Here is a 19401-nt window from a genome sequence, read left to right on the forward strand (position 1 = left end):
CGCCTTGCATCATTCCAGCCGCGACAATGGACAAAGCCCACTCGCCGCTGATTGTCCTCCATTTTCCATCCGGCGACTGGTTGGAAACGAAGCTTCTCTCGATATCTAATACTGTCTGGTATGCCTTGGGCTTTTTAGTCTCTGTATTTGCCCTTCACATCTTGCGCCAGCTTCTCCCTCGGTCCAAATCCCAACCTCCTACCGTCTTTCACCTGGTCCCCTACATCGGCAATGCAGTGGCCTACGGCACCAATCCCGGGCCTTCTATGAGCGCTGTCGTGCCAATCATGGCGACGTCTTCACCTTCGTCCTCTTCGGGAAGAAGATAACCATGTACCTCGGCATCGAAGGCAACGAGTTCATCCTCAACGGCAAGCTGCGAGATCTCAATGCCGAGGAGATCTACGGGCCGTTGACCACGCCTATCTTCGGCTCCGATGTCGTTTACGACTGTCCCAATGCCAAGCTCATGGAGCAGAAGAAGTTCATCAAGTTCGGCCTCACACAGAAAGCGCTCGAGTCGTACGTCCCGTTGATCGAGAAGGAGGTCAAGGACTACCTCCGCACTCATCCTACCCTGCAAGGCGGGAACGGAATCTTCGATGTCTCCGCGGCCATGTCCGAGATCACCCTCTACACTGCCGGTCGTACACTGCAAGGCGCAGAAGTACGGAAGAAGCTCACGGCCGAGCTTGCCGACTTGTACCACGATCTCGAGCAGGGCTTCCAACCGATCAACTTCATTGCACCCTGGTTACCCCTGCCGCAGAACCGGCGACGGGACAAGGCGCACGAGAAGATGTGCGCGATCTATATGGATGTCATCAATGACCGACGGAGGAGCGGCAATGTCGAAAACGAAGACCACAATATGATTGGAAACCTGATGAACTGCACCTACAAGAATGGCCAGGCTATACCAGACAAGGAGATCGCCAAGCTAATGATCACATTGATGATGGCCGGTCAGCATTCCTCTTCGTCAAGCAGCGCATGGATCATGCTCCGCCTCGCCTCGCGTCCTGACATCGTCGAGGAGCTATACCAAGAACAAATTAACAAGCTCGGCAACGGCAGCAAGGACCTCCCCCCGCTACAGTACGCCGACCTGGACAAGCTCACGCTGATGCAGAACGTCATCAAGGAGACGCTCAGGCTGCACGGATCAATCCACATCATCATGCGCAAGGTGACACAGCACCTGCCGGTGCCCGGCACCGACTACGTGATCAAGCCGGACAAGGTGCTCGCGGCCTCGCCGCTGATGACGCACTGCGACCCGGCCTACTTCCCGGACCCGCTGACGTGGGACCCGCACCGGTGGGACGCGCGCAGCCAGCAGTGGGGCGTGCGGACCGAGGCCAGCTCCCAGACCGACACCACGGACACGGTCGACTACGGCTACGGCCTCACCTCGCGCGGCACCCGTAGCCCCTACCTGCCCTTCGGGGCGGGGCGCCACCGATGCATCGGCGAGAAGTTCGCCTTCGTCAACCTCGAGACCATCATCGCCACCTTCGTCCGCGAGATGCGCTTCACCACCTGCGAGGAGTGGGACGGGGTCCCCGAGACCGATTACAGCTCCATGTTCTCCAAGCCTGAGGCGCCGTCGGTGGTCGAGTGGGAGAGACGCAGCAGCAAGAAGGCCAAGGCGTGAGAGATCGCTTTTGGCGCTGTTCTGGGTGCGCGCAATGAATGATATGACATAGATGAGCAGGGCTGCTGGGATGCCAGGAACCAACACGCACTAGAGACTGGGCACAGCTACATATGTGGCTTGGCGAAGAGCAACCCTTTCCCAGGATGCTGCCACGGCTTGGGGGCGTTTTCTTCGCTGAGCTTGAGATAGCTTGAGCCGGCTTGGTGTTTGCTTGTTGGGCTTCTAGGGTCTTGGTGGTGAATGGTCTTATAAGACACCCTGTTCTCCTTATTAATAGATAATTAGATATCCAATACACAAGAAGTATTGATATTTGAAAATGGCCATGCGCTGGCTGGCAATGTTCATTTCAATACTATTACCTTGACCATTAAGGGAAGGTCGTCCCGTGACCGAACACTGCAGTCTCGATGAAGTCATAGTCACACGTCTTCCATCCTTCGTAAGCTCACCGATGGGCGCTTCGATTCTCTGTAGCACGGGCTTGGAAGGAATTGAAACATTTGCTGATGTGCCCTTGGCGCTGACCAGTCGTTTTCTTGGACTACGTCGTTCTGGCGTTCGCCAAGGTCAGTCATCGTAGCACGTACCCAACCGCCAAGCGTGCCGAGCACACCAGGCGACCGTAGCGAGCTGGGCGAAACTGACTGACTGTACTTTACCCCGGAGTCCTAGCCGCGGTCGGTACACCAGCGAATTCTTAACCCCTTTGCCTTACTTACCCTGGATGGAGAATCGCTCGATATGGAAACCGTCTGATGTTTTGTGTGCCAGCCTGCAGTGACGTCAACGTCTTTGGGTGAATTGATTGATAATAAATACTTATTCAATCTCCCGTGCTTGAGTTATGTAGGAATGATTGATGCGCTGTATCTTTAAAGACTTTGGGAAGTTCGATCTCGTAAGATATTCGGTTCCGCCACACCAGCATGCCGGACCACCACTCCGGACCCACCACGACCACCACCCCCATGACTCAACAACCACATCCCGACTGCCCCGCATCGGCCTCCTCGTCCACCGAGACGTCTCCAGCGCCGCACCGCTCCCATACTCCCCACACCGACATCAACAATAACAACAAGGAAGAGAAGGATGGCCTCCCCGGCGCGGACCAGGCCGCGGCCCTGGACCCGGGCAAGGAGACGCGGACGGCGGACGGCAGGCCGGTGCTCGGCGAAGCGGACGCCGAGGACGCGCTCTCCTTCAGCTTGCCCGAGTGGCGCAAGTGGACAATCCTCGTCATCATCCTCTTCATCCAGACTAGCATGAACTCCAACGCCAGCATGTACGGCTTCGCGGTCGACGGCCTGGCCGAGAAGTACGAGGTCGCGCCCGAGACCGCGCGGCTGGGCCAGATGGCCTTCCTGGTCGCCTATGCCTTTGGGTGTGGTGAGTCTGTCATCAAAATCTCTTCGTCGGTTACATCATAGAGCAAAGTCGAGGGCGTTGTCGACCCCTGAATGTATTAGTGGAAAGCGAAGAGGGGGGAAGAACAACGAGAACATGGAAATACAGGAAGCTGACTAATCGTGCGATTCCTTCAGAGCTCTGGGCCCCTTGGTCTGAGGAGATTGGCCGCTGGCCGACGCAGCAGGCGTCTCTCTTTCTCGTCAACATCTGGCAGATCTCGTCCGCCCTGAGCCCCACGTTCGGCGGTGTCATCGTCAGCAGAATCTTGGGCGGTCTATCAACCTCGGGCGGCTCCGTCACCCTCGGCGTGATTGCCGACATGTACCGTCCCGAGGACACTGGCTTTCAGTATGCCGTGGCCTTTGTCATCCTGTCCAGCGTGGGTGGCTCCCCGGCAGGTGCCGTCATCGGAGGCTTCGTGGGCCAGTACCGCTCCGTGGAGTGGATCTTCTGGACCCTCCTCATCAGTAAGTCGGATCCTTTCGAGCTCTACTATTGCGCGGAGTATAGTGTGTACTGATCAGTGCATGAGCATAATCAGTGGGTGGCATCGTCCAGGTCACGCATTTCTTCCTGGTGCCCGAGACCAACCCCTTCATTCTCCTCGACCGCGAGGCCAAGAAGCGCCGCAAGAACGGGCATGAGGTCTACGGTCCCAACGAGGTCAAGCTGAAGCGTTTCTCGCTGAAGAAGACGGGAAAGATCTGGTGGCGGCCATACTTCATGCTGCTCACAGAGCCCATCGTCATCTGGCTGTCGTTGCTCAGCGGCTTTTCCGATATGCTGGTGTTCGTTTTCCTCGAGGCATTTACGCCCATCTTCGAGCAGTATGGCTTCGAGACCCATCAGATTGGTCTGGCATTCATGGGGTGAGTAATAATTCCAAGATCACGATCCATCTCTGCCACTTTGTCCTTGTTACTGTACTAACGCATATTTCACCCTCTAGAACTATTGTTGCCTATATCATTGCCTACTTTACCTACCTGCCGGTAATATGTCACCACAACAAGACGAGAAAGATCGACCCTGACCGTCTGTCTCTCCGAGTCGCGTCTCTGGTGGCTCCTCTGGCTGGCTCCGCTGCTGCCCATCGGCCTCTTCGGCTTCGCCTGGACGAGCTTCGGCCCGGACAAGTCGCACTGGATTGCGCCCATCATCTTCGCCGCCGTAATCGGTATCGCCAACTACGGCGTCTACAAGTCGTCCATCGACTACATGCTCGCCGCCTACGGCCCCTTTGGCGCCTCGGCCACGGGAGGCAACGACTTTGCTAGGGACTTCCTGGCCGGTATCGCGGCGCTTTATGCGCATCCTTGTAAGTATTCATTCACCTCACTGCCTATCTCAACAGATTTATGAGTTAACGCTGAATCTCCTCCCATAGTTTATGAAAATGTAGGGCCTAAGGAATACCACCTCATCTACCCTTCCACCATACTCGCGTGCATGGGTGTGCTGTTCATCATCCCCATCTACGTCTTCTACTGGAAGGGCCCGCAGATTCGGCTCAGGAGCAAGTTCGCACAGGAGCTGGAGAAGTCTCGCCAGGAGAGGCTCTTGCGGAAGAAGCGCAGAAGATCGAGTGCGGCAGCTGGAGAAAAGGCATCGATGCAGCAGGAGCAGCATCTGGAAGATGTCTGATGCGTGTCAAGATAGATCTGAAGGGCTGAATGCTTTTGAGCGCGGCTTTTAGAAGTTCTGTTTTGAATACTGATTGGTTCCTCAATCCTTTCTCCTGTGGAGGTTATTCACAGATGGAGCTTGTATACGTCGTCTTAATAGAACTTCGTGTACCCGACACCCTTGACGAAGGTTTGAGCCCACGGTCCCTGAGCCGCCTCTTCGGCGAGCTCCATGTAATAGTCCGCATGAGCATCACCGTTAATAGCACCGTACATCGGAGTGCCGTCCGGCTTCCTCTCGTCGGCATAGTAGAACCTAGGAAAGACCCGCATTGTTAGCCACTAGTTCCGAAACCGGGGTTTCTCCGTGTTACTATTCCTACTCCTACTCATTGAGGACTGTATGACTAAGAAAAGAGAGAGAGGGGGGTAGAAAGCCGGTTGAACCAGGTAACTTACTTGAACCCCTTATCCTTGTACGCCTCCGCGGCAATCTGGATCATGTGCGCAGCAGCCGACTTGCCCATGCCGCTATGGAACAGTGCGCCCATCGGCATCACGTTGGTGCAGTTTCCCGTGTAGATGAAAGTTCGCGCGGCCGAGGCCGGGAGCTCATCGAATGCGAGCGCCGCGTGCTTGGCAGCCATGAAGGCGCTGGTGGTGTTGATGGCAAAGTCACGGTTGAAATCTTCCAGAGGAAGCGCAAAGGGGTTGCTTTTGTCAATACGAGTCCAAGCAGAAGCTGCAGCACACCAGTCAGCTGAGCACAATGCGTACGATACGAGACACCACCTACCATTGTATACCACGACTGACGGTGGACCAAACTTGGTCTTAACCTTGCCGAAAATGGCGGTGACGGATTCTGGATCGGCCAGATCGCCTTTAATGTGTAGCTCGCTTGCCGTACTGTTCTCTTCCTTGAGACTCCTGGCTACTAGTGCGATCTTGTATCCTTTCTTCGCAAAAGCACCGGCAACAGACTTTCCAACGTTGGCGCCTTGGCCAAGGATAAGGGCCACTGGGGATGTAGAACCCATCGTGGAGGATTTGTTTACACAACTGGTAAATGTGTGAATGGGGAAGTTGTATAGTGCTCTGTAATCCGTGGAGGGAAGCTTGGGGATGATAATGCATCAGTATGGCACAGATGTCTGGCATTATATACTCCGAGCAGCTTTGCATTATATGCTGTGTACATAGCTAACACCCAATTCCAGGCATATTATGCCTGGTCAGCAAAAACACGTTGCCTAGATTGCAACCTATATTGCAACCTTTGCGAAGTGAATCATGACTTCCATGACACGCAACATTATCTTGCTTTGCAATCAAACAACTAGCTGGTGGGTTGATTAAGTAATCATGTGTACGCGCTGTGGAATTGATTGGTGTTCTGGATTGCTCGATTTTCTGGGGACAGCTGGTAATAAGAGGGCTGATTAATCAAGCCAACTCCAACTTGCAGCTTACAGGCATGTAAGCAATGCTCGTCATACCCCTGGTTTACAACTTCTCTATTTCACTAAGCATACTATTTCTGAGGAATAAAGTGTCGCAGAGCTCAAGACCGTGATAGACAAAATAAGCACTGCTTACAACTCCTTTCCGTCGGAATTCAACAATAAATCAAGAGGGGATAGCAATGCCCAAATGGGCAAATAAACAAGTAATGCTAATCACCACCTGAGTGACTACGGAGCAGTTCAATATAGAGGAGTTTAAAAATACCATGTATTGTCATTATTCTCTACCTATTTACCACCGAAGACTAGAAGGCTTTGCACACTGACTCCACCAAAGCCACGCCGAAGTAACAACTGTCGACCACGATGAATAGGGAATTCAGCTACGACCAGGACGCTGGTGTCAGTTTGGCTGATCCCAACCTTTCCTAGTAGCTGTAGCACCGCACAGAGGGTCGCCCCAGAAGCCAATACGTCGTCTACCACCACCACCGACGCGCCTCGGGCGACCACGTCGCGATCCATCGCAATCCGGTCCAACTTCTCCTCCGCCGCCGCCGTCGCTATCTGTGCCCATCGACGAGATGTAGGATGGCGAAGAATTGGCCACGGACATCGTGGGCGGGGGCAGCTTGCTCTCCTCGCGGATCAGTGCCAGGGGTACGCCAACGCGGGCGGCCAGCGCCGACGCGAACACGAAGCCGCCGGTCTCGCAGGCCGCGATGTCGTCCACTTTCGCCCAGTCGAAGCCATAGTCGAAGTGGGATTGCAGCAAAGATGTGCACAGTGCCAGGCCGCCGGTCCGCTGAGCAATGCCAAGCACATGGCGAAACTCGACACCGAGGCGGGGGAAGTCGGGGATCGAACGGACCATACACTCCAGCCTCTGCAGTTTGTCGGAGAGGTATGGAAGCAGGTTCAGCTCGGAGAAGGACTCTATCTGCATATCGTTCTTTCCCACCGCATCGTTCTCGAAGACCAAAGTGGGTCGGTCATACTTCAAATCGGCTGCTACGGTGGTCGGGTTCGAGCCAATGTTGTTGTCATGACCATCAGAGACGCTGTTCGAGGAACAATTCCCGCGGCGGGTCTCCCGCGTCTCTTGGCTTGCCTGGACGCGGACCTCGACGACTCTGCTCTCGGGCACCAAGTGCGAAAAGGCTGCGACGGGGGCCTTGTCTCTCATGCCGGTGATGAGCAACACGTCCACGTCCAAACGCGCCGCCCCGTACACCAGGTTCGAAAAATGCTCCTCGGGCAGCCGAGGCCGTTCCCGCAACTGATCCCCGAAGAACTTTGTTAACACCGCGCGATGATTTCCCTTGTATGCACGATCATGTAGCAGCCGATTCAGATCGGCACCAGAAGCCGCCGCGTATTCCCGCTTGGTGGCATCGCTGATGCTAGCCACCCGCGCTTTAGTTTTGCGCTGCCGGTTGATCACACAAGCCCACAGGTCGGCGCAATAGCCCTTGCCGGCGCCGCACTCGCCTGTGACCAGGACAACCAGCTTGGGCCGGGTGACAACAGCATGCTGAGTGAAGACCTTCATCACTTCAGGTGTGCTGAATATCAGCTTGCCTCGTTGACTCCCGTCATCGTGGCGGCCCAAGTCCCGGCACACTCTACGCTACTCGTACTGGAGGGCCTGACCCATTGCTGTATCATTCTGTATAGAAATCCCCGTGACAAAAGCAGCAAAACTGTCCAGTGTTTCATCTTCGTCTTCTATACTGAGGAAGGCTTCGGGAAAAGAGGCCGTGCGGTGGCATGCCAGACCGTTAACGTCCAGGGTTTCTTCCTGATGAAATACTACCACCATTCCGTCCTTAGGTAAATTAACTAGCATCCCCAGTGCCTTTTCGATATACTTCCGCTGGGGGCTCATGCCGTACATGCTGTGGCAGAACAGTACGTTCGGCTAAAAGGCGGTGTATCTTGCGATCTTCTGTCTCTGATGGCCTGGTAGGTATCCAAGTACGCTCTTCGGACCAGGCCCAACCTCGAGGACAGAAATACGATCCCGGGAACTGAGAAGAGGCATGAGCACCTGACTTAGTTGAGGGATAATGAATTTTTGGTACGTCGACCATCCTGCGCCCTGCGAGATGCTATCGAAGCCATCGCTGTATTGCGCATCAGAGAGTCGTTGTGTCAGGGGTGGGTCTGTGCAACAGGCCCTCTGCTTGAGGGCCTGTATGAGGGATGTAAGGGTAGCCATTGTGTATTGGTGAGTGTAGGTACGTTGTTGCATTTGGTGTCGAAGGTGGTGGTGGTGGTCAAGCTAGTTCTCCTGCTTGTATACAATTGGAAAAATGAAAAGAGGTCTCTACCATCGATTTGAAGTCGTTGGGAATCTTTTGCCTATTTTTCGCATACATTCACTTATTGGGCTCGTTCGCAGTCATCACTATGTGTGTGTATGTGCTCTATTCAATGCCATGATTGCGCATCAATATACAAACCCAGGAAGTCAATATAATATATCTGCCTGGCTCTAGGTGCCCAAGCAAGCAGACAATGACTCGGGGTGCTTCATTGCGATCTCCTCCGGCTTGCTAGAAGCAATAGTACTCAATGTATAATCTCGTTCAGTGTCAAGAAAGATCCTTGCAAGAGATCTTGCTCTTGCAATTAAATGGCCAGTACTCCAGGACTGTTACTTTTTCTTGATTACACTTGGGTCAGACAAATCCATGGCGGTGATTGAGAGTGATAAATTCGATAAATTGGATGTTCTCTGTCTTAGTAACTTGGTTGCAAACCCCCCACAGTCACTCAAGCGCAGTTCTTCCAGTATGAACACGACCGTTAGATCTCCATCTCTGATTGCATAGTTGCACCAACTAAGAAGCCCTGAAGGTCGAAGGTGGTCTACGGCATCTAAAGCCTGAGTGGAAGGGGAAAACAGCTCCAAGTAATGCGGCTTCTACTCCAAGTACTTTGAACAGGGGCGAAGATTCTAGATTGTGTACATACCCAGATGTTACTCCCTTATTACTTCATGGTAAGGAAGAGGCTGGATGATATGTAGGCAAAGCCATCGACGTCATTGGACTAAATATTGGAGTTCCCGCTGCATCTTGTTGATTTCACTCAAGCTTTTCTTAGGCTCGGACCAACCATGGTTCTCCTGGCCTGTTTCATTCTGGCTTTCTTATGTGTCCGTCCCTGGATTTTACACTTACTAGCACGGATATACTGAGAGGCTTAGCATAGTGAAGAACAATAAGCAGCCCCTATAGCGGAGCGGAGCGGTAGTGGAAGTGACCATGCTCCACAAGAGCTGCCGGGCCAACAGCTATGTAGTCCTGAATCAAAGCAACAACAGTGAAAGGCAATGCCATTTTTAGCCATAAGGCGGTGATGTCATACACAATACTCAGATCAGTTGACGTCCAAGGGACTGCTGGTGCGAATGGAACGAGATGAGGATTGCGATTATCGTAAGAGCTATTGGGCTACAGCCAGCCACAATCACCGTCTAGCGATCTAGATGCATCTAGTATTCCAAATCCGACTAGTATAGACCCCGGCGTGGAAGCTAGGTAAACTTAGTCAATACCTGGACCCAAACTTTCTTCTAGATCGAAATGTTCCTCTCGGCAGGCACCAGAGCACGATGTACATGTCCGTGTTGGGGCCCGCCGGAGCCAACGGGTGCCAGTACTTCGAGACGTCCATTTGGCGGGCGCGCAACGGGATGCTGAACCTGTCCAGCCGGGTCGCGCTCAAGAGCAGCCCTGTGTCGGGTGCTAGTGTGCGTGGGGAGTGTCCAATCTATTTTGACGACATCTCGATACAGACGTCTGCCTCCAATGGCCAACTCATCAACAACGGGCAGGTGTAGGTAAGTAGGTAAGGCAACAACAGCTCAGGCTTCATGCCAACTTGGGCCGGCTTGCTTCATTTTCTTCGTTTGCGGCTGCGCGCAGCGGGGGACCGCGCATATTAGCATTGTACGTAGGTATGCAACCACTAATCAATTCATGATGTTGCATTTGACCAGCAACATTACCTCAATTTTCATTTTATCAAAGATAGCCGGATTATCAAAGATGGCCGGATATGACAAGATGCCAGTTATTGCAGAATAGGAAAGGAAAGCTGAGAGTGCTCTCATGCTGTAGCCACTAAAGTTGGTGACCCCGACAAGCTTCTATTCAACCTAATTTAACCTTACCCATGTTTCGGACCTCTCTCATTGCGGGCTGACTGGCTGCCAATCATCCATTGTACAAATATGCATGTGGTTTTTAGCGATTTGCCATTTACCCTAACCCGTTACTGTGTACGGAGGTCCCCTTCAAAAGTCTTTACATACCCCTGTCGCCAAGACTGTTCTTAGTGGCCGTCCAGTCAGCTGGCATTCCAACGTGCACGCACAACTGTACTAGAGCACCGTTTTAGACAGTTTATTCCCTGAACGTAGATATGGATTGGTTAGATCACCCCTGCTCTATTCCGTCTGGGCTCGTGAGTTCTTTACGGTATAGCGACAGCTGGCATGCAACTGTGCCAAGAAACTTGGCGACAGGGGATACGTAAAGACTTTTGAAGGGGACCTCCGTAGAACACTTTGGATGTATTGATGCTTTGCAATAGAGTTGACCAGGCGTTAGTCCAGCACGAGTAAAACCTCCCGTGGCTGAGTAGAGTTACACGTGGAATCCTGCATTCCGTGTAGGTTCAAAATTTCCGAAACCTTCGTGTTGACATCACATTGCTGCGACCAGGAGAAAGAAAGAAAAAAAAAACAAGAACTAAACAAAAGGACAAACACTGCTCATTGTTTCAAGGACCACACCTTTAGCGTAGGGCCAAGACGGGACACGGCAAACTGAACGCGTGTGCGGCGTGCCCACCACACAGCCCACAACGGATAGCTTAGCCGTCAGGTCTTAGCCGCAAGTCCAGGCCCGTTCTAGAGCACCGGGCAAGTAGAAGTTCGAGAACGAATGCCGTCATGCCACATCGGCTCAATTGACATTTGTGTTTTGTCCGGCCCTGATAGGCCGAGGAGGAGTTGGTCCGGCGCGACAGGGCTGGTGGGCTGGGGGTTATGAGTAAGATGAGCTGTTCACTGGGTGAAACCAGTGTGATTCAAGCCTTGCCAAGTTTTGCGGTCGCTATGACGTTGGTGACGGCAACTAAAAAGGGAGGGAAACCCAATTGCACCAATTTTGTTACACCACACAACCCAGGCACTGTAGGTACGCTAGACGCCATTCGCATCGCGCAGATGCGAAAACTTAACCGGGTGACTATTGATCTCGATTCCGCATGTCCCAGTGTTACCCGACAAGCCTGACAGAATGGGATTGCAAACTGTGCCGACAGCCGATATTTCAAATTGTCAAACGCTGTATGTACAAGAGAACATGATGCATCTTGAGCTGTGGTGACGTCAGGCCACTAAAGCCACTGGCTGCTTGCTGTGTGCAAGCTTGCTTTGCCTGATGAGTTTGCGACCAGTAGCTTATATGTTCGGGGCACCGCAGCTTCGTTCCCACGCACCTTGCTGCTTGTGAACCATCAACCACTCATCACAGCAACTCACGCCTGACGACTTTGTTCTACCTAGCTATCTACGCGATCAGCTAGCCAGAGGCTGCCTCTGCCTCGTCCTGCCAATTCGACCTTCCGAGCATTTTCGCAAAGCTCATACCGTTGGGTGATTTGGATATCAGAAAAGAGAAAGATACCGAAAAGATGGGTCTCTTCAACAAGCGTACGCGCCAGGAGCCGGCGCAGCCCCGAGCTGCCAAGCCCAAGCGCGGCGGCCTTTTCGGTGGTGGCAAGAAAAACTCCGCCAACCACGCCGGCGCCCATTACTCAATGGCAAAACGTCCTACCTTCGGCCAATGGTTGAAGTTCACATGGCTCGATATTCTCACCATGGCCGCCATGGGTGCCATCGGTCTCGGAGTTTACATGGCCCACCCTGCCCCCACCCGATCCTTCGCCGTCCAGTTCTCCGATGGCGAGGTCGTCCACCCCGACTTCGCCTACCCCCTGCGCAAGGAGATCATCCCCATCGTGGCCGCCGCGCTCCTGGCCGCCTTCATCCCCATCATCGTGATCCTCATCTGCCAGATCCGCGTCCGCTCGTTCTGGGACGTCAACAACGGCGTGATCGGCCTCCTGTACTCGCTCATTACCGCGGCCGTCTTCCAGGTCTTCGTCAAGTGGCTCATTGGTGGTTTGCGCCCGCACTTCCTCAACGTCTGCAAGCCCGACGTCACCCGCGCCAGCAACGCCCCAGGCGTCAAGGGCGCCGGCTACAACGGCGCGGGTTTCACCGGCATTTACTACACCTCGGAGATCTGCACGGGCGACCCCAAGGAGATCAACGACTCGCTCGAGTCCATGCCCTCGGGTCACACCACCGCTGCCTTCGCCGGCTTCGTGTACCTCTACCTCTACCTCAACGCCAAGCTCAAGGTATTCTCCAACTACCACCCCGCCATGTGGAAGCTGGTCGTCATCTACGCGCCGATTCTGGGTGCTTGCTTGATTGGAGGTGCCCTTACTATCGATGAGTACCACAACGTAAGTTGAAACAGAATCTCCCCCTCCTATCCCTATTTCGACCTTCTGGATAGAGAATGGTAGCTCATTGCAATTCAATTATAGTGGTATGATGTGTTTGCCGGCGCTGTGATCGGAACCGTTATGGCATTCTCTGCTTACCGGATGGTGTACGCCTCCATCTGGGACTTCCGCTTCAACCACATCCCCTTGAACCGCGGCACCCCCTTCCCTTACACCGGCGGAGCCGAGCTCGCCCATGCCATGTTCACACGCAAGGCCGGCTGGGGTGGTGGTTCCGTTGGCGCTCACGGCAGCGATAAGCATATCGGAGGAGAGGGCCACGGCCTTCACAACAACGGCACTGCCACCGACGGTGCCTACAACAACGGTACTTACGGCAATGACGCTGGTATGTCGCACTCGCGCAAACCCGTCGGCCACGGAGTTGGCGCTGGCCATGATGCCGGCCACGTCCCCGCCCGCCATGCTGATGATATGGTCTAATTGATCAAAGCATTGATCGCACGCACTCTGTGAGTGGTGTCGGGGTGCTTTATGTGCCCTTCTGCTGGATGTCGCTCTTTTAGGCGATGATAGAAGAAGACCAGCAGTGACGGGCACTCGTCTAACGAAAATCACGACAAAGCCTGATGGAGTTGGGTGTTTGCATATTCAGAAGCCGAGTTTGTTTACTAGGAGATACCCGAGATCGTGATAATAATTCGACTTTGCAATTCTAAATTATAACGATAAATGTTCTAACTTCGGGCTCTTGATACGTATTTTGCCATATGGTTACTCGTATGTCTGACAAACCACAGGGTCAGAATTGTCCTCACTGAGGGGACCCCGTCTTAAGTGCTGAAAGCCAGGGGGGGTGGATGTGGAGTCGGGGGCCGCAGACTGCTGAAGTTCAGCTGCTGTGCCGCTCCGAGTGTTGCACTGATGAGTCAACCCCGCGATAATGATTCGTCGTGTCTGCCTGGTCAACAGCTAGATACTTCAATAAAGCTTCAAGGTTATACTTGCTTGAAGGTTGCGATTTCGGACAACATTTTATTCTCCAATCCGCACCCAATGGGCATCTCTTGGCGACTTGCCGCCTGAACTCCTGCGGCCAATCATTGAGTATGCCGTAATTGCTCGCTTCAACGGGATCTCCCGTACTTGTCACTTTGTCACTTTCGGTCGAATATTGCAGTTGAGAGAGGTCAACAGTATGCTACACGCTCCATGAATAGGTCATTCATGAATAGGTCATCTTTCATTGACACTGATCCCCACCGTAGAGTTATTCGATGCCGAAGTTCTGGCAGCTGTCGCGCGCTTGGGGACTCTGTGGCGTCTGGCCCAGTTCAGCCTTGGGAAACCATGGTACGACACGCCCTGGCACCCACCCAGGACGGGCGAGGAGCCCGCCGTCGTCTCCGAGACCATGTTCCTGGCCCGCTACCTCCTCCTCCGCCCCCACGCCCAGCAACCCTGGAGCGCGAACCTCTCGGCGTACCTGAATACACTGCTCGACCTGGTTTTCGAGGCCGAGGGGCGCCCGTCGACGATGAGCGCAGACCGGCGTACATGCTGGTTTTGTGCCGGTATTTCATGAGGACACTGCTGGCCAAGAAGCTGAGGACGAACTGCTGGTACAGAATGGATGTTATGCACTCAGTATATGACTTGTTTCGCGATTCCCTCGGAAGGGGTCAGCTCGTCGCCAAGGGTCCGCTCGAGCGCCACCTACTGACGTGTCAATCACTGCTCGATGCATCTGCGGGAGGATTATCGTCGGAGTTCCATGCGCATCCCGGTTTCGGGCCGTTGCTGTTGGACAAGGACCATGAGCCTGGGCCTCTCGGAGCCGGCCTGCGAGGCTTCATCATAGGGTCGACTATGGAGCGGTTCGTGGCCGTCTTGGGCCCGATCCGCGGCCTCAGCTTCAACGACGACGAACGAGAATGCCTCCTGTGGGCCGTCCAGAGCGGACAGCTGGCCAAGGTCAAGTATCTGATGAGCTGGCCAGGACACAGCCCGCACAAGCCATACGGGAAGAAATTCGAGCTCGCCGTCGTGGAAGCGATCCGCCTTCGCAAACGGGACATCATCCAGTACCTGTTTCAATTGCACAGGCGGACGGGTCGCTCGGGAGTGCCGTTCCGCCGGCGCATAGCAGATATAGGTATTGTGACGAACTTGGGCTTGGTAGTAGCTTGCTGGAACGGCGATATCGAGACCGTTCAGCTTTTTTTCCGCCACATACACGAATCGGAGTACAACCGGCAGCACCCGCACCTTCGCAGAACTGCACTTGTCCATGCCTGCCGTTCTGGGAATGCGGATCTTGTCTCGTTCCTTCTTGGTCGAAAATCTATGACAGCAGAAATCGCCGCGAGTCCGATGGAAGATGACCGTATCTGCCTTCTATGCACCCATGGCTGTTATGCTGCCTACATTGAGGGTTGCGAGCTATGTTGTCCGGATAACTGGGGATTTGGGCCCGTCTTTGTGGCCGCAACTAGCGGCAGTGTTCAGATTGCGCAACTTATAGTCGACGCCGGCCGTCCGGTCTCCGCGAAACAGTATGAGCAGGCAACCATTGTGGCCGTCGATCTTGATCACCATCGGTTTCTACAATGGATACTCGACCACGCGGGACCTGATCTGACAAACCCGACTTCCACTTTCGACATGCTAGGTACCGCTTGCGTTCGGGGCAGTGTCGGGGTTCTGGAAATCCTAGCATCGAACGGTCTTCTTCAGGATCGTGTTTTGTGGGCCGAAGACTGTCACCGTCCGTATGAGCTGGACTATCATCGGGTCTACCCGCAGCGCCGGTACGAGAAGCCCGCACTGGTTGCGATTTCCTGGAAGCGAGAAGACATATTGCAGTATCTACTCTCCAGGGGGTTCGAAGGCGTGGCCGATCCTTTGGAGACCTCCGTCAAGGACGAATGGGAGACGGGCTGGATTCCCCGGCGCCCGTCGCCCAAGATCAAGACATCAAGTAGGTGCGGCATCCAATCGACTACGATAGAGCAAGAGGAAATGTATATTGAATGTGCGAGGATATACGCACGACGGGCAGTTGAAGCTTCGGCAAGGGCTGGCCCAAGGGTTGGCTCTTAGGGTCTACCCTGTCGCATCCACTCCTAACTATGCTTTCCCATGACAAAGCCCCTCGGACGATGAGCATATATGTTTTGATGGTAGATTAAGACAGAGATTATGTATACAAATACTAGCCCCTCATCTGTTCTACTGATGTGCTGACGTTTCATCTACTACCTCTGCTGCAACACCAGCTTAAGGGAGTATAGCGGACGCGTTCGTTTGGTAGGGTAAAAGAGAGCCCCTTGAGCTTCAATGCCGAAGAACCAGTGGCAGGCGGTCTTCATTATGTGCGTATGCGCACTAGGCGGCCCAAGTCAGAGCGCATCAATCAGATCACCGCGTCGAGAGATACTTTTCAATCGTAGGCTCATCCATTGTGTGTAAGCAAACAGAACCGGTCAGCTGACAATGCAGGAGGGAAGCCAAAGGTTACTATGCATCTCTAGATCTAGGCCCTTCTCGCCGCTCTTGGCGTTTCCCCACACCGCTTCACGTACGGCATTCTTGACTCGGCCAGCGGCGAAGATGTGGCGCACCCTACCGCCCCCGGTCGTACCTGATTCGTCTCCGACTCAGCTCGGCTTGCTCCTATACCACCGAGCATCATACGATGCCACTTTATGTTGGTACGTGGGACGCCCTGCAGTTCAGCGATAGATGTCATCGCCAGTCCGGATTGAAGTTCGGCGCCACACAATGTAGGGACGACTACTTTTCAGGGTTTCCAGCCCAGCAACGGGGTTGCCAATTATGCAGCCTCTACCAAATCTCCTTACGAGGGACGTTGCCCATAGTCTAAAGTCCTGGTTTTCACACACTAGAGTACGCTCCTCTTAGACCAAAGTAAAAAGGACGATCCACGTGCATATAAGGCAGTAATCATGAAGCCCAGCTCCAAGGTGCAGCACCTTTGAACCACGATCATCATTTTAATTACGTATTCCCTGTATTTACCCGAACCTGCCCTGTGTTCAAAGGTATAATTAGCCTGCCAATCATCCCCAGAAACCACTATCATGAGAATTACCCCCGCTATGCTCGTGCTCAGCTACTGGAGCCCGGACGCATCGGACCAGGCGCTTACGAAGGGGCTCACCGTCGACCTATTCAACGACGGCGGTTGCAGCGGAGGCAAGTTCGAGGGCTGGTACGAGGAGAAACAATGTTACTCGACCCAGGGCAACCGTGGGATGCACATCATCAACAAGAAGCACTACAACTGCCATCGTGAGTAATGACCCCGCTCCTACAAGAGACTACACCATAAGGAGAATGGTGTTAATTTGTTCTTGGTTCGGCCCAAAAGTCACGGTCTACAAGGGGGACGGCTGCTCTTCGGATGACAATGCCAATTTGGATCAGAGCAAGTGCTGGCCGGTCGGGAATCGTGGGTCGTTTAAGATATTCTGCTGAAGTGTCAAATATACTCAGGCTTTTATGGGTAGGGCTGTGTAAAGTGATAGCAATAGCGTCGCGGGAGGCGGCCTACTGCGTTACAAATTCAGGCTTCCGCACAAGTTACCATCAATCTGTGTCCTATGGGGTATAAACAGGCCCCACCTACCTTTCTACACAGCTCAAGAGGTTCGAGCTGTGATCCAGCCGGGCCATCAGTAGATATAATCTGGAGAGAAGGACGAGAAAAGACATTAGAAACGCCAAAGACGGCGGCGTGCGCATTGCGGCGGCTTACGGACTATATACATGCTCCACCGCGTACATGCGCTTCTTCATGCAAGGATCGACAGGGATGTTACGACTGAATATGCGAGGTTCTTTTGACCGTCCAGTCCTTCGCTGATATTATGGTATTTTCTGGGCGTAAGCAAGCTCGTTAAGGACGGATAACAGCAGTATGCATCATCAGCTAATGCTGGTTCGGATCCTTTCATGGGAAGCCCGCTAGGCTGGCGATGCAAAGATTGGCAAGGGGTGGGTAACAGCCGTGACTGAGACGCGACGACCAACCATCACACACGTATGTACTTGATAGATATGAACGTGGGCCTTGTTGGACGATGTCGATTTACTATCCATCGATGATGCTAACCGTAGATACGTACATCCTTTCCAGTCCCCCTGAACAGACTCGCTAGAACCCGTTAAACTTCGTCTGATGTCGCAAGGCAACACTGTTCGGGTCGATGTCCTGGTTTGATTGGCGAACTTTCCAGTCTAGACGCTGAGCCGCCCTCTTGTTCGGAATTAACTCAATCTTTTCCCCGTGCCCGGGTTTCCGAACAGCCTCCGTTTCCGGGCAGTACCTAAGAACTCTATTTTGACGGCAGGTAAATCTGGTGGCGATTGAAATACTCCCTAATAGTATTGGACCCATGATGTGCTACTTCTTTTGCGTCCTTTATCAATCTGCCTAACACTGGATCACTACAATAGACTGGGCCGGTCTTCGACCGTGCAGCCCAAACGATTTGACGTAGCTGTCGAAAATAAGCACGATCTACCTCTCTGTGTACCGCACACATCGCTGTCGGCTTCCATAACTATCATTCGCCGCCGATCCTGCTAGCGCTGGCAACGGCAGTTCTGATGCACACACTCATCGCGGTGGAGGAAAAGGTCTACGGGAGTTCACCGGGGAACAGCCTATTGAAGAAGAGAGATCGAACAAAACTTCGGTGAGATTCAATGAGAAAGTATATGTACATCTATCCAGCAGGATGGAAAGAAGAAGAAGAAGAGTAAAGAGCCTGCCCTAACCAAATGTACCAACACCCGCTGCTCGGGTCACCGCATAGCCATTGCAGCATGCTGAGCTTAGCAGGAGAAACCACAGTCCATGTCCACCTTCCGAGTAGTGGACCAGGGGCCGCCCAAGTCGTACTTGCCAACGCTGCATCGGGCGTTCTTGGTGTTGGCCGCGCCCGAGTCCCAGTGCTGGTCGCCGTACTCGAAAGAAGCCTGTGTCGGTGGTGATGCTCGATTAGTACACATTCCACAAGCTTCATACCGCCATGAAGGCCCGAGACAGGAGCAGAAGAAAAGGGAAGCAAAGGAAAGGTGTGATGGGGAGCTAGCTTACTGGACCGTCCGCGCTGCCGCCGATGTTGATGCGCAGTTCCTGGGGAAGGCCGTTTCCGCTGACGCTGCCGAAGATGGTGTTTTTTCTCTTGTCCTGGAAGCTCTTCTGAGCCACTTGGAACTGGTTGGCGTCGAAAACCTTGACGTCCGCGAAGTGGTTGTCCGGCCCCTCCTTGATGTGGACGTGGACGCCGCACCAGCCGCCCTTGAAGCGCTTCTCGACAGCGACCTCCTCGGCGGGGGCGGCCAGAGACGTGGCGGCCAGGCCGAGGACGGCCATGAAGACGGTGGTAGCGTGCATTTTGATAGTGTGGGTTCTGATAATGATATAGGTTAAGAACTGATGATTTCGATGAATGGGTGATCGGATATAGTGTTGATATTGGTGAGAGAGCAAGGATTGTTATCAAATTGTAATGGTGATGGTGTTGATGCAAAATATTCCTCTTCCGACGAGCACAGTCGCGTACTTATATACATCTGGAGACATTCCGAGGACGATACATATTGGGGAGTATAAGTCACTGATTTGCCCCCTATAGACCCTCTGGCTTAC

At 53.5% G+C, this 19401-nt stretch overlaps 10 protein-coding genes across 10 annotated transcripts; 6 read left to right on the forward strand and 4 right to left on the reverse strand.

Annotated features, from left to right (window-relative positions):
• Positions 1 to 331: 331 nt before the first annotated feature.
• PG994_013757 (Cyp51A) lies at positions 332 to 1657 on the forward strand (the record flags this gene model as incomplete). The annotated part of the gene is made up of 1 exon (XM_066865166.1): positions 332 to 1657. The coding sequence occupies one exon, from the start codon at positions 332 to 334 to the stop codon at positions 1655 to 1657; it is 1326 nt and encodes a 441-aa protein (XP_066708295.1).
• Positions 1658 to 2589: 932 nt separating this feature from the next.
• Positions 2590 to 4717, forward strand: PG994_013758 (MFS general substrate transporter; the record flags this gene model as incomplete). The annotated part of the gene is made up of 6 exons (XM_066865167.1): positions 2590 to 3052; positions 3208 to 3540; positions 3615 to 3942; positions 4023 to 4065; positions 4124 to 4391; positions 4461 to 4717. The coding sequence occupies 6 exons, from the start codon at positions 2590 to 2592 to the stop codon at positions 4715 to 4717; spliced, it is 1692 nt and encodes a 563-aa protein (XP_066708296.1).
• A 134-nt stretch (positions 4718 to 4851) lies between these two features.
• Positions 4852 to 5738, reverse strand: PG994_013759 (uncharacterized protein; the record flags this gene model as incomplete). Its single annotated transcript, XM_066865168.1, has 2 exons — positions 4852 to 5014; positions 5158 to 5738. The coding sequence occupies 2 exons, from the start codon at positions 5736 to 5738 to the stop codon at positions 4852 to 4854; spliced, it is 744 nt and encodes a 247-aa protein (XP_066708297.1).
• An 829-nt stretch (positions 5739 to 6567) lies between these two features.
• On the reverse strand, positions 6568 to 7716 carry PG994_013760 (uncharacterized protein; the record flags this gene model as incomplete). Its single annotated transcript, XM_066865169.1, has 1 exon — positions 6568 to 7716. The coding sequence occupies one exon, from the start codon at positions 7714 to 7716 to the stop codon at positions 6568 to 6570; it is 1149 nt and encodes a 382-aa protein (XP_066708298.1).
• A 78-nt stretch (positions 7717 to 7794) lies between these two features.
• Positions 7795 to 8385, reverse strand: PG994_013761 (uncharacterized protein; the record flags this gene model as incomplete). The annotated part of the gene is made up of 2 exons (XM_066865170.1): positions 7795 to 8085; positions 8146 to 8385. The coding sequence occupies 2 exons, from the start codon at positions 8383 to 8385 to the stop codon at positions 7795 to 7797; spliced, it is 531 nt and encodes a 176-aa protein (XP_066708299.1).
• A 1401-nt stretch (positions 8386 to 9786) lies between these two features.
• On the forward strand, positions 9787 to 10014 carry PG994_013762 (uncharacterized protein; the record flags this gene model as incomplete). Its single annotated transcript, XM_066865171.1, has 1 exon — positions 9787 to 10014. The coding sequence occupies one exon, from the start codon at positions 9787 to 9789 to the stop codon at positions 10012 to 10014; it is 228 nt and encodes a 75-aa protein (XP_066708300.1).
• A 1862-nt stretch (positions 10015 to 11876) lies between these two features.
• PG994_013763 (acid phosphatase/Vanadium-dependent haloperoxidase) lies at positions 11877 to 13202 on the forward strand (the record flags this gene model as incomplete). The annotated part of the gene is made up of 2 exons (XM_066865172.1): positions 11877 to 12716; positions 12801 to 13202. The coding sequence occupies 2 exons, from the start codon at positions 11877 to 11879 to the stop codon at positions 13200 to 13202; spliced, it is 1242 nt and encodes a 413-aa protein (XP_066708301.1).
• Positions 13203 to 14069: 867 nt separating this feature from the next.
• PG994_013764 (uncharacterized protein) lies at positions 14070 to 15821 on the forward strand (the record flags this gene model as incomplete). Its single annotated transcript, XM_066865173.1, has 1 exon — positions 14070 to 15821. One exon carries the CDS (start codon positions 14070 to 14072, stop codon positions 15819 to 15821), a length of 1752 nt encoding a protein of 583 aa, XP_066708302.1.
• A 1019-nt stretch (positions 15822 to 16840) lies between these two features.
• PG994_013765 (uncharacterized protein) lies at positions 16841 to 17041 on the forward strand (the record flags this gene model as incomplete). Its single annotated transcript, XM_066865174.1, has 1 exon — positions 16841 to 17041. One exon carries the CDS (start codon positions 16841 to 16843, stop codon positions 17039 to 17041), a length of 201 nt encoding a protein of 66 aa, XP_066708303.1.
• Positions 17042 to 18837: 1796 nt separating this feature from the next.
• Positions 18838 to 19146, reverse strand: PG994_013766 (uncharacterized protein; the record flags this gene model as incomplete). Its single annotated transcript, XM_066865175.1, has 1 exon — positions 18838 to 19146. One exon carries the CDS (start codon positions 19144 to 19146, stop codon positions 18838 to 18840), a length of 309 nt encoding a protein of 102 aa, XP_066708304.1.
• Between the last annotated feature and the right edge of the window lie 255 nt (positions 19147 to 19401).

This window comes from Apiospora phragmitis (genome assembly GCF_038363925.1).
Source record: "Apiospora phragmitis strain CBS 135458 chromosome Unknown utg000013l:1.0-2965645.0:1.0-2969333.0, whole genome shotgun sequence".
NCBI classification, from domain to species: Eukaryota; Fungi; Ascomycota; class Sordariomycetes; order Amphisphaeriales; family Apiosporaceae; genus Apiospora; species Apiospora phragmitis.